Raw genomic sequence first — 18,294 nt, forward strand, 5'->3', positions numbered from 1 at the left:
GGACTGCATAACAAGTTATGCAACAAATTTTGTAGATGCATAACAGGTTATGCATCCATTTTCATAGCTGCATAACAGATTATTCAACCATTATGACCAATATATATCTTAAGACTGAACTTCAGCTCAACATACAACCAAAATAAGTCCCAGACTTGGTCATTCCAGCCTCATTCCTTGCTTGCCTGAACTTCCCTTTATTCAACAGCTCTACTTCCGACGTAGCAGCAACACCAGCTCCTTCGCCTGAGAAAAACTTGACCAAACCCTTACAAACTTGAGCCACACCGCTGTCAACACTAATCCAATTCGAATCCCCTGTAAACATTTCATCATTCAGTTGTATAGAAGCAACATTTTACTGCTGAAATATCAGCTCAAATCGAACCCAGTTCAGCTCCAAACTCGGCTGCAAAACCACCAAAGAACAGGCACATCTCCTTTTTCTTGTTGCAATCGAAGTGTTCTCAAAAACCCATTGCTTCTGCTCATGAACAAATCTCAATTCCACTGACATCTTCACCAAACAGCAACCACCATTTCGATACCCAAATTGACCTGCAAATTGAACTACAACCACCAGAACACAGCTTCTACTCAAGTCCAACTATTGGAGATATTGAGACAGCACTATCGGTTACAAGTCATTACCAGCAACAACACAATGATGAATCCATTGACATGAGAATCTCAGTTTATTCTCTTCCTCAACTGCTCAAACACTAAACCCAGTTTCATATTTCTTCACTTAAAACCCCCAATTCACAACAGCAGCAGATTATCTTCTAACCCTTGAAATTCATCTCAACCACCATTTTTCTATTAATCATCTGTTTCTCAAATCGCAGCTTTGAACTAAAATTCACCACCATTTCCATCTGAATCTCAGAAGCAGATTCAGAATCCGAGCTTCAATTTCTGAGCAACTCTTCTCTTTTTCTCGATCTGTAGCAGCATCAATTTCAAACCCTAGATGTAGGAACAGAGAAGAGATTAATCACAAACATTAACAACATCACCATCTTCCAGTTCTAACTTGATTTCTTCATCGAAGGCAACGACAACCCCGGCTGTATAATCTGCTGGTAATTTGATCGAAACACTAAAGAACCCATGAAGATAAAGGTCTTGTGAGACAAATCCTGAACCTGCACCAGAGATTTTAACGATTACTTCACAGTTGGAGGAAGAGGAAAAAGAACTGAAGAAGAAGTGTAATTCGACCATTAAAACAGACGAAAACATAATTTTTGAAAGTGTGGGTTTGAGAATAATTTTTTCCCAGAAAATGGGTGCGCGCATGTAGTTTTCTGAGCTTGGGTTTCTCAGTGCAAAAATCTGGGAGAATGGGTCTCCCTGTAGTTTTCACCTCCAGCTTCTAGTATCGTGCCTATAGCTTTCCAGATGGCTTAACGGGCGGGCTGGACAATAGTATCGTGCCTCATGACAAATTTTAGTCAAAATTCGTCTTCTTTATGGACAAGTCAATAACCTTCCAAAATTAGTCAAAATCAAAAAAGCTTCCTTTTTCTCTTCTTCCATAAACCCTACTGCAGCTTAAACCCAGAAATCCCCAAATTAAATCGATTATAACCTACACCACCAGCAACACCACCACCACCACCGAATCCCCTTCACTTTTCACTTCATTATTGTTATGACAGAAACCTCAACACAAATCCAAAACCCAGATTTCACCTCTCATGAAAATGATGGATTAGGTTTATGGAAATTCATGGTTGCTGGTTCAATTGCAGGAATGGTTGAACACATGGCAATGTTCCCAGTAGATACACTCAAAACCCGTATGCAAATGCTCGGTGCTGCAACATCTCCTTCACCTGCTGCTGCTGCATCTTATTGTAGTCACCGTCATCATCAAATTGGTAGATTTTTTACTTCAATTATGCGAAAAGAAGGTCCTTTAGGACTTTATAGAGGAATTTCAGCAATGGGTCTTGGTGCTGGTCCTGCCCATGCTGTTTATTTCTCTGTTTATGAAACTTGTAAAAGGAAATTAGGTGGTAATGAACCTGGGCATCATCCACTAGTGCACGCGGTTTCTGGCGTTCTTGCAACGACTGCGAGCGATGCGGTATTGACTCCTATGGATGTTGTTAAGCAGAGATTGCAGTTGAAAAGGAGTCCTTATAATGGTGTTAAAGATTGTGTTTTGAGAATGTTTAAAGAAGAGGGGTTTAGAGCTTTTTATGCGAGTTATAGGACCACTATTGTTATGAATGCACCTTTTACTGCTGTGCATTTTGCTACTTATGAAGCTATGAAGAAAGTTTTGAGTGAGTTTTCGCCGGAGAATGCTAGTGAAGAGCGATTGATGGTTCATGTTATGGCTGGAGGAGCTGCGGGTGCTCTTGCTGGCGCGGTTACTACTCCGTTGGATGTTGTTAAGACAAGATTGCAATGTCAGGTATTAGTTCAGACATTGTTACTTTTTTCATTGTTTTTGGATTCTTTAGCAGTATGTTTTAATTGCATAATTATGATGTCATTAGGAATTGAATGTTGAAGTAATAAACCTTTTTGTAGATTTGTTCAAAAAAGGTTGTAGTAGTAAACTTTATGCGTGTTACATTTAATTGGTTAAAATTTGGAGCAGGCATTGGGTTGGGATATGTTTGTGGATCTTTGTCCGTGAATGGGGCAATCTTTAGAATCTTTGTGTTACATCATCTTCTTCGTCTGTTTTTTCTATTGATTCATCTCTCAATGAGATTTCTGCTACAGAATCCTCAGATTTTGTTCTAGTCCCATCTGAATCTGTTACTCATAATCCTATCATTACATCCAGTTTCCAGATTTTGTCTTGAATCATTCTATAAAACATCCAGTTTCTACTGCTTTTACAAGTTTATTAGATACTATTTCTGTGACAAAAAGTTTCATGGAGGCATCTAAGGATGAGAAGTGGATGGGATTTATGGAAGATGAGTATCATGCTCTTGTGTTGAATGAGACTTTGAATTATGTGCTTCCTGAACTGTAGATAGACTTAATTCTAGACTAGTAGCACAAGGCTAATCAACAGGATGGAGTTGATTTTGGTGAGACTTTTAGTCCAGATGTCAAGTCGGCAACTGTTAGAGTAGTTTTTGACCCTGGGAGTTAACAATAATTGGTCAGTCAAGCAATTGGGTGTGTCCAATGCTTTTCTGCATGAGCATTTATGTGTAAATGTTGGTATGATGCAACCTCCTGGCTTCAGACATCCAGATTAGGAGGCTGGCCTGTTTCTTAGTGGCAAAGCAGTATACTTGAAGTTGTCCCCTGTCTTCAGGTACGTTAGCACTTCAAAAGCTCCCCTGAGATTGTTGATACCATTACAGTTTACTTGCTAGAACTAAAATTATGGCTTGGGCTTGAGTTTTATTCAACCAGGGTGAAGTATTTCTTATGACTATTCCGTCTCTTGTTATTGGTTTGGACTTGTTGTTAACTATGTGTAGATGAACCCAGCCTAGCTTTACTGTTTATTTTGATTAGCATAATTACTTTAATCGTTAACGTCCTATTGGGTGAGATTTATGAACTAAATTCATGTTTTCCACTTTCTTCAACCTTAAGCCGTTTTTTGTTTTGTTTACTCTTTCCCAATTTGTTATGTGTTACATAGTCAGCTTATACCTATGGCATTAAAAACTGAGCTTAGTTTGGACGTTTATCTTTTGATTCAGGGTGTATGTGGGGCAGACACGTTTAAAAGTAGCTCTATAAGGCTGGCTCTTAAGCAGATAGTTGCTAAAGAGGGTTACCAGGCATTGTTGCGTGGACTGACGCCAAGAGTATTGTTCCATGCTCCTGCAGCTGCCATTTGCTGGTCTACTTATGAAGCAATGAAAAACTTTCTGCAGAATGATCCTGAAGGACACCCTTCTCCTCAACTCTAACGTCTCGATGAACATAACCTTCTAATTCCTCGTTTCCTTTTGTATCCAAAACAGATCAGTCTCGTGTGGTTCAAGTAAGTCCACAATTTACAAGTCATTGGGTTCTTTTTTCTTTTTGACCGCTGTCATTGGGTTATTCCTCTTTAGTTATTTTTTGCATGGGCACATGCTGTTTATGCTCCATTTTTGCGTGGCCAACTGCTGCCTCTGCCTTGTTGTATTATTAGTGAGAGTAAGTGATAACTGATAACAATTTTGAGGCGAATCAAAAACTGGCAAACAGGCCATGTTCTTAATTAAGCACGACTGATGCAAAAAGTATCTTTGCAGATTTTTATTCAGAAATTGAGATATTATGAGCTGATGTTCTTTACTTTTGTGTTTTTCTTTTCACTAAAAGCTCCATCCAGAAAATGCTGGTTTTGCTTGTGTTATGTTAGAATGCAGACTAGATTCAGCTTATTTTTGTACATTCATGTCAGATTTGGTTGCCTACACCATCAGCGCATACGGGTTACTGCAACTGTCAAGCTTGTAAAGTGTGGGAGACTCAACTCGAAGTGTGGACCTCCTTGCCTGTTGCTTGAAGGAGTGAAGCAGCATTATTTACGAGAAGTGAAGAAGCTCTTCTTGTTTGCAGCTAAGCGAGTGCAAGAAAACATAATGTCGGCATATTTGTCTTCTTAATTTGCGGTTGAACTGAGCAACTCTGATGGCAAAATATTTTTATATGTTCAGGGGACATTTTCTTGTCAAAACAGACACATAAAAATTCAATGCATTTTCTTGCCAGACAACATCTAGAAATTAAAAAATATAAAGAAAATAATAAAAAAAAGATAACACATGTCTGATCCCAGGTTCGAACTGGGGACCTTTTGCGTGTGAGGCAAACGTGATAACCAACTACACCAACCAGACAATTTGCTAACTTTTCAATATAAATGCTTTTACATATTAATCTTTTGCTTTCTTTGTGGAGAAATGGCGGAAGAGTTAGGACCCCCCATATCAGGAGCGAGGTTATTAGTATCATTTATCTTTTGTCCAGTGGATAACTTTTTGTCCCATGGATAACAAAAATTTGGTCTCCAAGCTTTTGGTGTAATTTGAAAGAGAGAAAATTCGTTCTTCCTGTTCTTCAAATTCGATGATTATGCAAAAAATGCATACTCCTCCACAACAACTTCCTTCAATTCTTCGTAGTTTAGAATCTTGTAAATCCATGGAAGACTTAAAGCAAATTCATTCAATCATACTCAAAACAAAGCATTTCCAAACTCAGCTTGTATGGACTAAATTCATTTCCTTTTGTGCTCTATCTCCATCAGGCAATCTCCATTACGCTGCGTTAGTTTTCTGCTAATCTTTACAATGTTATTATTAGAGGGTTCGCTTCGAGTAAAGAGAACAATTCATTGGAGAATTCATTGTATTATTATTGTGTAATGCTCGAAAATGGGTTGATTCCTGATAATTTTACAATTCCGTTTGTTCTTAAGGCTTGAACGAAGGAGAAAGCGTTGAGAGAAGGCGAAATGGTTCATTGTTATGCGGTGAAGACCGGGGTTTTGTCAGATGTTTATGTCAAGAATGCTTTGATGAGATTGTATGCTGTTTGTGGGTTGTGTCATGATGTGAAGAAATTGTTTAAGGGGAGTGCACAACGGGATTTGGTTTCATGGACTACTTTGATTCAAGCTTATGCGAATACAGATTTACCAGAGGAAGCAGTGCATGCGTTTTTGGAAATGGGAGAAACTGAATTGAGAGCTGATGAAATGACTATGGTCATTGTGCTTTCAGCTTGCGCTAAGTTGAAAGATTTGAATTTAGGCCGGAAATTACGTCAGTATATATCTGATAATATGGTGAATTTGGATATTTTTGTTGGTAATGCATTGGTTGATATGTACCTGAAATGTGGAGATGTAGATCTTGCTTGTAAAGTTTCCAAAGAGATGCCTGAAAAGAATGTTGTTTCTTGGAATTCACTGATTGCTGGGTTAACACACCAAGGGAAATTCAAGGAAGCGTTGAACGCGTTCCTAAGAATGCAAAGTGAAGGAGTGAAACCAGATAATGTTACATTAGTTGGAGTGCTTAACTCTTGTGCGCATCTTGGAGCACTCGAATTGGGTGAATGGGTTCATTTTTATATAGGGAGAAATGGGATCAAGCCAGATGGGTTTATAGGAAATTCTTTAGTTGATATGTACGCGAAATGTGGTAGAATTGACCAAGCATCTGAAGTATTCAAGAATATGAAGAGACGAGACGTGTTTTCTTATACATCGATGATTGTTGGATTAGCTATGAATGGGCAAGGCGAGAAGGCATTAGAATTCTTGTCAGAGATGTGTGTGGTAGGCATAAAACCAAATGGGGTGACATTTATCGGTGTCTTATCAGCTTGTAGCCATGCAGGACTACTGCAGGAAGGGAAAAGACATTTTATAGAGATGTCGAGTTTGTACAAAATTGAGCCTCAAACAGAGCATTATGGTTGCATGGTCGATCTTTTTGGCCGGGCAGGGTTAATTGCAGAAGCACAAGAGTTTATTCGAACCATGCGAATTGAGCCTGACGCCTTTGTATGGGGATCGCTATTAGGTGCCTGCAAAACGCATGGCGAAGTTGAGTTAGCTGAAACTATCATGAAAAGGCTAGTGGAAATCGAACCGGATAAAGACGGTGCTTTTGTTGTCATGGCGAACATATACTCTTCAGCTGATAGACGGAAAGATGCAATACAAATACGGAGAACAATGAAAGAAAGAAAAATGAAGAAAATTCCTGGGTGTAGTGTGATTGAAATAGATGGCCTAATTCATGAGTTTCGAAAGGGAGACAAATCACACTTGAGAACAAAAGAGATGTACTCAATGCTAGATGAGGTAATGAACAGGTTAAAGGTGGAAGGTTTCATGACAGGAACTTCAAATGTGGCGCACGTTGAGAAACAGCAGTCATTATGTCAGCACAGTGAACGGTTAGCAATTGCATTTGGATTGATTAGTACAAAACCAGGAACACCGTTAAGAATTGTAAAGAATCTTCGTGTATGCAGTGATTGCCATTCTGTAACTAAATTCATATCTAGAGTTTATGGAAGAGAGATAATCGTTCGGGACCGAAATCGGTTCCATCATTTTTCAGATGGGTCATGTTCTTGTAATGATTTTTGGTGATACAATTCAGCTGTCAATAGTATATGCCCTTCGCAGTTCTTCTCCTCTTCTCTTAGCTGATCTTACACCAGATTTACACTCAGTATTCCTCACCAATACAGACCATCCTAATGCAAACTTGTAAGAGATTGATAATAAATAAATCCTCAATTATGATGATCACGATCATCAAAACAGTATGTGCATTATTCCAGAAAAAAAATCTGAGTTCGGGTCACAAGTAAGGGTGCACAGGAACCGAGCCGAAAAACCGGACCGTGCCGGAACCGTACCTGATTTTGTACCGAACTGAGGAAGGGGTACAGGTAACGGTCCAAAAACTGAGAACCGACCTCTAGGGGTATAGGTACACGGCCCTGTTCATGTCCCGTCCCGTTTGTACCGACTAATACTGACTATTACATTTAGGGATTTAATCTGACGGTGGTATATATAGAAAAATTACGTCAAAGAGTTTTTCATTTTCTTTTTCCTCCTTTTTTGCAGCGCCTCTCTCTGAGAAGGAACACCCAACACCAGTCACACCACCTCTTTGGCTCTTTCTCTCGTATGTACCCTAATATTTTGTTGATATAGGCATGGTTTCGAATCCCAATGGCATATCAGTGACAGCTTTGCTTGATGGATATGTTAAAATTGGAGATGTAAAGCATAATAGAAACTTCTTTGATTGGCTGAATGACCCAGACGTGGTAGCATGGACTGCCATGATAGTAGGATATGTGCAGAATGATTAAATAATGATGCTGTAGAGCTGTTTAGATGTTTGCTTAGCTATGGACCGAAGCCTAACAATTTCACGTTATCTGCCATGCTGAGTGAATGTTCAAGCTTGGCTTCGCTGAACCATGGAAAGCAGATTCACGCTAGTGCCTTGAGATCAGGAGCGGAATCTTCAGTTTCTGTAACAAATGCTCTAATTTCCAAGTGTGCTAAAGCTGGAAGTATTGAGAATGCTAAACGGGTTTTCAGTCAGGTTTCTTGGATGAGAGATAATGTCTCATGGACGTCTATGATTATAGCTTTAGCGCAACATGGCCTTGGATTAAAAGCTATTGAACTGTTTGAGGAGATGCTTGCGCTTAAAATTGAACCCCATCATATAATGTATGTTGGGGTATTATCTGCCTGTACCCATGCTGGATTAGTTGAACAAGGCCAAAATTATTTTTGTCTGCTGCATAATGTACATAGGATTGTACCTTTCTAATATCCTGGAATGCTTAAAGTATATTAGAAAATATATTTGGAATGCTGGCAGAAAGTACCGACTGGTACCGGAACCGTTTCTGGTACCGTACTTGTCCCGAATGGTACCGGAACTGAGGAACAAGGTACATGTACCGGTCCAAAAACTAAGAACCGAGACTAGGGAGGTACAGGTATTCGGCCTCGGCAAGAACAGAGCCGAACCGTACCGTGTACATCCTTAGTCACAAGTATGTAAGCATTAAACTAAGTGTAAACAGAGTGTAAGAATAAACTAGAACACTGCTGCCACGATAAGACCGACCGAAGAAAAACGAAACACCGATGATTGCATAACCCGTTATACATCTTTTCTTTTGTTGGAATGTTATTTTTCATCCATATACATCGTACTAGTGGTTGCATAACCAAATTAGTAGATGCATAACCAAATTAGTGGATGCATCAACCAAAATACGACTGTATAAACTGTTATGCATCGTTTGTGGTGGCTCCATAATTCGTTGTGCATGTTTTGTTTTGTTTTTTGTAGGAATGATATTTTTAGGCATATACTACTACCTTCGTTTCAGAAAAAGAGATATTTTCATAGTTTCATTTTTGCCTAAAAATAGACCAAATTGATAAGTGAATTAATGTTTCTTTTTTCCTGAAACGGGATGAAAGTATCTTTTTTTCTGAAACGGAGTGAAAGTATCTATTTTTTTGAAACGGGATGAGAGTATTAATTTTCCTAAAACAAAGTAAAATTATCACTTTTCTTAAAACGGAAAATTAGTTGATGCATAAATCAAAATATGACATCCTTTGTGGTGGTTTGCATGATGACAATGCATTCAATTTTTGAAAATTGTGCCTAAAATGAAAGTATCATTTTTTCTGAAACAGAGGGAGTACTCGAAACAGTCGATGAATTTCTTACTGGTTTTAGGTTCAGAGGATGCAGTTGGGGTTAGAAAAGATGCACTTTGAAGTGTTCGAAGCATATTCATGATTTTTCTTTTTCACTCATTTCTCTTTCTTTCAACGGATGGATTGAATTTTTAGGTTTAGTTTGAAGGGGCAGGGAAGTCATTTACGCCTGTTGATTTTCGTTTCTTCTGAATTTGAAGGGGCAGGAAAATCTTTCCACTCCATCTTATACTATGATAAAGAAAAGACTCATTTTTGGTGTCCCAAATATGTTTTGATTATTTTTTAATTGATAATACAAACCTCAATTTTAAAAAAATTTCTTGAAAAAATGAAGTAATCCAAAAAATGTGTTTCTCTCCCTGCTTCTCTCTTCCATTCTCTTTACTGTTTTCTCTTTGTTGAAAAAGCAATTCCTCCCATGTAAACTTATTAAAAAAATTTATAAAGAAATAATCAAACCAAACTCTCAACAATGATAATAGTAATAAAGTTAATAAACCACTTGGAAACAACAACCTAACTTTAAAAATGTGTCCCATGAGTTAAAATCACAATATATCAAATCAAATCTTGAAACAAAATACTTTTATTAGGTATTAATTTTGATATTTTTGTTTTAATTATAAATATTAAATTTACAATTAAACACAACAAGGAAGAGATAACAATATGGATGCTAGCCCGTGGATACACATTTTTCAATTGGGACAACAAGTGGGTTTCTATATACCAATGCTGGAGCTAAGTACTAAGGGAAGTAAAGAATTTCGCCGATTTTCTCTTAATCTTCAAATAAAGATGATTAAGTAGACTTGTAACTTGTTTAAGGGAAGTTAATATTATCATGTGTTTCTATAAATGTTCAACTTTCTCATGGTTATATAACTTGCATGGTTACATAAGCTTAGACGCATTCAACTTATCACTCTAGGAATACCAATAATTCCTAAGCCAAAATAAAAGTGAATTATATTTTGATTGAGATATTGTATATAAGTCTTCGAGCCGGTGTCTCCATTTCTCATTATTCTTTGTGAAAAATTGGGGTATAACAACCACATTCAATAATTCGTTTAGGATATCTGTATGGACTAACTCCAATATGATTCCAAGAGAATCGACTAGATAGTCAGACTAAATCAAGGAAAATATATCCAAGAGTTATATCTAAGTTTCTCAAATCAATCTGCAATTGCACAGATAGAAATCTGTGAGCCGAATTAATATGAGAAACAACTTGAACGGTACCAAAGACCAATGTTCAAGTGTCAATCAATTTATATCAACAACAAAGGTTGGATTATTTAATTGATTGAACTACGCATAACCTGTGATATTTCAATTCTATAAAAAATATATTGAGGAAAAGAAATAACACATACACCAGAAGTTTTGTTAATGAGGAAATTGCAAATGCAGAAAAACTCTGGGACCTAGTCCAGGTTTGAACACCATAATGTATTAAGCCGCTACAGACACTAGCCTAGCTACTACAAATTAACTTCAGACTGGAATGTAGTTAAACCATAACCAATATCACAATGATCAAGGTGCAGTCGCATTCCTTACGCCTCTTGAACCACGCCGGATTCTTCCCACTTGATTCCCGTATCTGATCTCACCCACAACCAAGAGGTGCTACGACACAAAGTCGAAGATTTGATAAACAAACCCGTCTCACACGGAAAAATCTATTGGAATAGATAAATCTGTCTCCCACAGAAATACCTATGAGTTTTTGTTCCGTCTTTTGATAAATCAAGGTGAACAGTAACCAATTGATACACCAGACTTATATTCCCAAAGAACAGCCTAATAATATCAATCACCTCACAATAATGTTAATCGTATGGAAGCGAAACAAGATATTATGGAATCACAAAGAATGAGATGAAGATCTTCGTGACTACTTTTTCTATCTTACCTATCAGAGATAAATAAGGAGCAAATCTTAGAGAAGATAATACTCAGTACGACAAAACAAAGTAAAATCAGAACACGCAACTACAAAGAAAATAGTTGGGTCTGGCTTCACAATCCCAATGAAGTCTTCAAGTCGTTAACCTACAGGGTTTTGGAGAAAACCTGAGGTTAAAGGAGAATCTACTCTAGTCGCAACTTGTATCACACACGAGGTGTGGGGATTTGGTTTCCCGGTTACTAGAGTTCTTCCTTATATAGTTTTCAAATCAGGGTTTGCAATCAATGTTACCTCTGTAATAAATCATTCGATATTCATCGTTAGATGAAAACCTGATTAGATTCAAGACAATATCTTTCAACCGTTAGATTGTCTTGGATTGTTATACACAAATGAAATGTGCCTTCATTTATATATGGGTAACCGTACCTAAATGTGTACACAAGGTTGGCTCAGTAATAGTTATCCGAAGTTAGCCATCTGAACACTTTCTTATCAACCTTGTTCATCTTAATCATAACTAGTTCAAATTACTCAAATGAAACTAGTTATGGAGTTGTTCAATTTTTTATATTCTCATAGAAGTATATAATATACAATTGAAGCAAAATCGGTTTTGATTCACTTGAATCGATTCATGAATATTATAGCCACGGTTTGCAAAAGATTGTATTCCTTATTACCAAATGTATTTGTTAACGAACAAACCAATTTTTGAACTTAACCCACTCAAGTATGAAAAAGGGTACGCATACCTAAGTATCCGGAATTGGTCTGGGGTTCGCCAATATGCAAACGAGTAGGCATACTGTTGTACGTGACCAACTTCAGTTGAATTCCCGGAATTAAACCGACACGCCGGTACGCATACCGGTATGCATATTATAGTTCCCCGAGTTCAACTAACAAATCAGTACGCATACGGGTATGCAAAAAAATGGTTCTCGGACCTCAACTGTTGAAACAGCATGCATAAGGGTATGCATACCTAGTTTCCAGTCTTTGAATATATTTGCAAGGTTAGCATACAAGTACGCATACTATGCAATATCCAATCAATGATTATTTGTTCTAAACTCCATTTTAATCATTGAAACATTCTTGGAATACGAGAATAGCTATCTGACAAAAACTATTAGCTTCAAACAAATGTTCAAGTGATCAAATATATAATCAATAACGAAACATTCCGAGTCTACATCAAATGACTGTCTCACACAAATCATGTGGGACTAATAATCTCAACATCTATGTTGACCTTCTTAATGCAAACTAAACAAACCTAAATCAGTTTTAAAAGCAATCACTAATGATTAAATTGTGAATTAAATGATCATGGATTCATGAATATCAAAACAGTATGTGCATCACTCTTGAAGAAAAATCTTTTGGATTCAGTGTGAACCAAGTGTAAGAACAAGTAAAAAAAAAACATTAGAAATTGAACAGCATTTTAAGATTCAATTTTGAAAGCAATGGTGAATCTCTAAATCATTAACCATGATGGTCATGATTTTCAACACAATAAGTGCATCATAATTTAAGAAAAAACAAAATTTGGGTCATAACCCTGTAAGAAAAAAGTTGAGTTTAAAACAAGTGTAGGATAAAGAAAACAAGCTTTGGTAGTACATTTGGGTCATTTTGTGAAAACTCTTTCCTTTTTGATTTTACTAAGAGAGAGTGAGGAAAAGGAGGAGACAAAGAAGAAAAAGGGTTAGGGCTTTGATTTTTGAATCAGAGAGTGGGGGTTTTTAATGGAAGAAAGTTCTTATGATGAGATGAAAACAAATATGGATGAGTGTTTATTAGAGGATATCATACAGAGATTATTAAATATTAAGAATGGAAGAACACCCAGAAGATATTATCTTACTGAATGAGAAATTCAACAGCTTTGTGGTAAGATTCTGATCTATTGTATCTCTTTGACCGTGAAAGTTTACATTCAAGTGGGGGTGAATACCCCTATGGACACCTTGTTTTAGGGTTTTTTGAAGTGAAAAGTTGCACCTTTTTTTTTTTGGTGGGGGGGGGGGGTATGGATGTTCTGGATTTAGCTGAGCGTAAACTCTTACATTTCAGTGGAAGCAAATATCCCGACACATGGTTTTAGCTGGTTCTTTCCCATGTAAACTTCATTAGGGTTTTTTTTAATGGAAAAGTTGCATCTGTTTTAGTTGAGCAAGGATGGGTATTTGAGCCCTTTTCCCTAGTCTTCAAATTTGTCTAAGGTGTTCTTGTTCGGAAGAATGGTTCAAGGTGCATACGAGAATGCGAAATTGTTAATTTTCTTTGGTACTAGGTATCACCCCGGCCTACTGTCGGGGCTTAACCTCTATCAATTCTCTTATGTTGTTTGGTCGGCCGGCGAATATCTTCCCATAATATTTTAGCCAACATGTAAATTAGTTAGGGATCACAGAACCTATATTTAAATAGCTTGGTTACAATATCATGTTTATTTAGACGTGCCATAGTAGCTAGGACTTATGACCGAGTGCTTAGTTGGTGCCTGTGATTGTGATTATGGTGTTTTGTCGGTCGGGTCAAATTAATCAGGGCATATGATCCCTGTCCTAGATAGAAATTATAGGGTCCAACATAGTCTGTATATTAAATTAGTTGTGATTTGGTTGAAATCTAGAATTTAAGTGTATAAGTTAGCCGGGGCATGTGACCCCGAAATTCTATTAGTCGGGTCAAATTACTAGTTGTGGCACCTTCAATTCTTTTCAGAATTAATATTTGTTTACCATCAAGGTTAGTCGCTTTTAATTAGAAAATTGAGTTAGATGAGAAACCTAATTAGATTACGAAACTTAATCAGAACTAAGCTAAAGTTAGCCTAGCTTTGGCCCGGGCCATAGTGTAATCAATGTCGCTCAAAAATAATAAATTCTCAGCCGCATAAAACGTAAATAAAGTTTGGGTGCTCCTATTTGTCTCGATCACTGATGTGCACGACCTATTTTCAAACGCCTGATTTGTGTTATGTTTCCTAGCTGAATATGAATACCACCCAAGTCTATGATTGGGGAAGTTAAGTTTTAAGGTTACCAATGCACATAATTATCTAAGAATATGATCATTTTTATACTACAGCACTATTTCGCATTTAGTCTCCTAAGAGCAACTGCAGCGGTGCGAGTATAAGCAAAGATCAAAGACCAGAAAAAACGATCAAATTTGAGTTTACTCTGTACTGTAACGCTACGGGTAGAAGATTAAATTTGGTCGAGCGTAAAATTAATCACCGCACGAAAACAGGCGTAAATTTGGTGTACGCTTGAATGGGGCGTAAAATTGGTTTACGCCCGAAATTTGAATGGGGCGGATGGTTTGGTGTCCGCCTGATGAGTAAGTGAACGGGCGGATGGTTGGGTGTCCGCCTGATGAATTTCATTTTGAATGGGGCGGATGGTTTGGTGTCCGCCTGACGAAATGTGAACGGACGGATGATTGGGTGTCCGCCTGATGAATTTCATTTTGAATGGGGCGGATGGTTTGGTGCCCGCCTGATGAGTAAGTGAACGGGCGGATGGTTGGGTGTCCGCCCAGCAACAAGCGTACTTTAAATTTACGCCCGACTATATTAGGATTTTGGTATTTGGTCGCGACCAAATATGATCTGGGATTTGATCTTTGGCTGGGATTTAATCTTTACTCCGTCCCACTGCGTTACGATCTCATCCCAAATTTTTGGTTATACTCGCCCACTGTGGATGCTCTAAGTGCAGGTAAATCTCAAAAATAGAGCTACTTATATTTTACCAATATAAACACTATAAATCATATCCCGAAGGTACGTTTCAATGAAAATATCAATAACAACATTCATCTGTTGTAAGACAACAATCAACTCATTTTCCCTATGCAGTGACATTGGTTCTTAATATCCATGCCTATTCCAACTGGATCTGAAAATAATAATAGATTGATCGAAAATTTCACTTCAGAAAATCCCCAAGCATTAATAGGGGTGGCTCGTGCTAATGGTTGGAAATGGTGGGACCCACCTTCTATCAGTGCTTCGGGATTTTCCGAAATGAATCCTTCAGTCACTCTAGAACTGGTCGATCTGAAACAACAATTGCAAATAAAAAATGGCTACTAAGAATGGCCTGTCTCTTTACAAAGTGAGAAAGCCCAGTTCTCATGGAGATGCCAAGAGAAGCCCAGTTCTCACGGAAATGCCAGGTGCCAACAGACATTTTATGCAATGATATGGTCCACAAACTACTCCAAGTAGCTACTTAACAATCAAAACTTCTGTCAAGTAAGAAAAGTAGTGTGTTAGACAAAATTTATGCCATACAATCGCACCATGCGCATACTAAAACTGACTGGAGTATTATATTTTAGATTTTCGGCGACCCATATAGTCTCACCGTTCGTTAAGTCACACTATCATAGTCGCCTAGATTTTGCTGCAAGCTACCTTGTAGTCCAAGAATTGTTGACTTTGTAGCATCCAGCGAGAGATGTTTTCTTACTTTAGTCAACTTCGTTGTGTTAACAAAAGAGGCTAATCTAATTCTTATGTGCTCGATTATGTGGTCACTTACAATTTCAACTTTCTACGATTTTCTATTAATCTTACTATTTATTTGTTTATCGGCTAAAATAATTTATTTGGTTCACCAGTTCAGGATTTTGTTTTTCCCTGCCCAAATGCAAAGATAAACATGACAGTGCTTATAACAACAAAAGAATGTGCATCCATATGGTAGAAAAGAATGTCTTGTTGATGCTTGGATTTTGTATGCAAACACTTTCCTCACTGAAAAACATTTCCGATGACTCTGATGGAAAATATAATTGTTTAAATGAACTATTAACGGATAAGCATTATGATATTAAACATCAAAATACGAATAGAGAGTAGTTCTAATTTATCCACTATTTCTGGCCAGATTAACATGGTAGCTGATGTTGAAAAAGAGATACAGGGGTTATGTTCGTATAAATCATCCCACATCAGCTGCGACACCACACGATTCGCTTTGTCTAGCATTATGCCATATCATTTGTAAACAACCAAAATAGGATTGCTGAAACTCTCGAAAAATCAAATCAAGAATTATGCGATAAACCGAAGAAATGAAACTTACTTGGATCATATAAATACAGTCCCGCTCTCCAGCAGCCTCTATTCGGTAGACGAACCACAAAAAAGTGATCTCCAGACTATAGTTACTGGCAGTTGTACTCTACAAACGTTTTTACTAATATATGTGGGAAAAAATTCAGCGTCATGACATTGAATTTCAACCATCATTTAAGAAAAAGAATTCACAAAATCATGCATGAGCTAAAGCAAGTACAGCTGACTATTACGTACCACTAACTAATAAAAGGATAAGACCTAATTTTCAGAACTCACAACAATCGTGCAAATGTAAATGATGCGCTAGTTTACTTACTAAACAAATCAGGCTTCCTAAGAATACATGTATAATGAGCATGACAACATGACGTGGGTATCAAGGATTATTTCAAAGGCATATATGTTGCCATGCTCATATACGTGTAATTCTATGAAAACTTAAGCAATAAAACATTACAAATGACCAACTTGATTACGATACCCTGGTAGAAGACAACTTGAGGAACTCTGCAGTTAGTCCCCAACCTGGACTGCTCATCAAAAACATTGTTAACCACACCATAATACACTTTTCCATTATAATGGATCATTCTATCTTATTAACCACACCAAAAGACAATACAAACTTTTACATTATAATAAAGTTTTCCATTATTAACCACACCATAAGACAATTTCAGGAGTATCATCGGCCAGTTCGATTCCTAAGTCTTCTACATCTTCTATCTTTATTCCCTCAAACAAACAAATTCAAATCGGTCATTTTACAAATCTGAAGATCCAATCCTCATTACAAATTATTCAAATTTATAGAAATTATCCCGGAAATAAAAAAAATCTCTATTTAGGTTGATTGACCTTCAGGATCTATAGGACCAGCAGGTCTAACAAATCCCCTATGTTGGTGGCAGTTTATGTCACCATTATAGTTGACATTTAGTGGGTCAGTGGAAGTTAACCTACCTCGGCAGAAACATATAGTATCTCGAAGACGTTCACTAATCTGAGATCACATATGTATATGATAAAATCGTAGAGAAAAAGGGATTCACAGACTCACAGTAATAAGTTGATTAGGCGAAAGAAAATTTTGCATGTTCTGATAGGCGAGTATCTCTCCCTGTTGATGCTTATGCGGAAATTGAATTACTACTTAAAATAAAATTTATCTAGTTCTAGACGTGAAGTTGAGACAAAGTTTACCTTGATGTATTAGAGTGCATATACAGTTTGACCAATTACGCCAGTCGTATATGGATGGAACTCACCTCAACTGAGTCTTCTAAGAGGTTAAAAGTAACACTCATGCACCAATCTTAAAAATTTATTAGAGGCAAGAAATTATTAATCAAAACAAATTTGATTAGAGAGCACAAAGCAAAATTTTACCCTCTTTCTTGTTCAGGGACACCAACAGATGCCAAATCTGGCTGAACGAACAGTAACCTTGGGTCCTGGAACTTAACAAAAGAGAGCCTTCAGAGGATCAATAGCCTGGTACCTTTCTGCCAATGTCATAGGAGGTATATGCCATCTGTGGGAATCGAACCCACAACTGCATGGCTAAAACCATGTGCTTTACCTTTTGAGCTAAGATAGCAACTACACTTGGATCTGCTTTCCTAAAAGATTTATATCAAAAAGAGATTGTACCTGACACCCCGATTGTACCTGACACCCTGCTCCATGTACACTAATAGCAGGTCATCAGTTCATATTACCAAATATTTATTAAAAAAAACCTCATCTAAAGCTAACATCGTCAGCTTTTCTTCCTTACTTTTCTTCCTTAGCTTATAGAATGAAAGCATAACCCAATCTGATGTCACCAATGAGTGCTCACAGCGGCATGCATTATACAATAAGGAGATTCTTAGATATGGAAAAGGCATCCTTAAGAAATGAAAGAACAATGAAACGCAAGTGCCCTAAAAAGATGTATCAGCATGTAAAAAAGAAATTGCTCACTGTTCATAATTTAGAATTAATGATTACTATTGTGAGATAGCTAACCTAGTCATTTATTGATCCAAGTCTATGTAA

At 37.2% G+C, this 18,294-nt stretch overlaps 1 protein-coding gene, 1 non-coding gene and 1 pseudogene across 2 annotated transcripts; 2 read left to right on the forward strand and 1 right to left on the reverse strand.

The window, feature by feature from the left end:
• The first annotated feature begins 1,593 nt into the window (after window positions 1-1,593).
• Window positions 1,594-4,201, forward strand: LOC113339229 (mitoferrin-like). The gene is made up of 2 exons (XM_026584529.1): window positions 1,594-2,428; window positions 3,693-4,201. The coding sequence occupies exons 1-2, from the start codon at window positions 1,658-1,660 to the stop codon at window positions 3,903-3,905; spliced, it is 984 nt and encodes a 327-aa protein (XP_026440314.1). The 5' UTR covers window positions 1,594-1,657; the 3' UTR covers window positions 3,906-4,201.
• A 551-nt stretch (window positions 4,202-4,752) lies between these two features.
• On the reverse strand, window positions 4,753-4,826 carry TRNAV-CAC. The gene has a single exon. It is a non-coding gene; the product is annotated as a tRNA-Val (tRNA).
• Window positions 4,827-5,029: 203 nt separating this feature from the next.
• On the forward strand, window positions 5,030-7,096 carry LOC113340376 (annotated as a pseudogene).
• Window positions 7,097-18,294: the final 11,198 nt, after the last annotated feature.

This window comes from Papaver somniferum, unplaced genomic scaffold, assembly GCF_003573695.1.
Source record: "Papaver somniferum cultivar HN1 unplaced genomic scaffold, ASM357369v1 unplaced-scaffold_21, whole genome shotgun sequence".
NCBI classification, from domain to species: Eukaryota; Viridiplantae; Streptophyta; class Magnoliopsida; order Ranunculales; family Papaveraceae; genus Papaver; species Papaver somniferum.

Coding starts and splice junctions, on each gene's coding strand:
- LOC113339229 (XM_026584529.1), top strand. CDS start 1,658: ATGACAGAAACCTCAACACAAATCCAAAACCCAGATTTCACCTCTCAT. Junction 2,429..3,692: donor AGACAAGATTGCAATGTCAG/GTATTAGTTCAG, acceptor CTTTTGATTCAG/GGTGTATGTGGGGCAGACAC.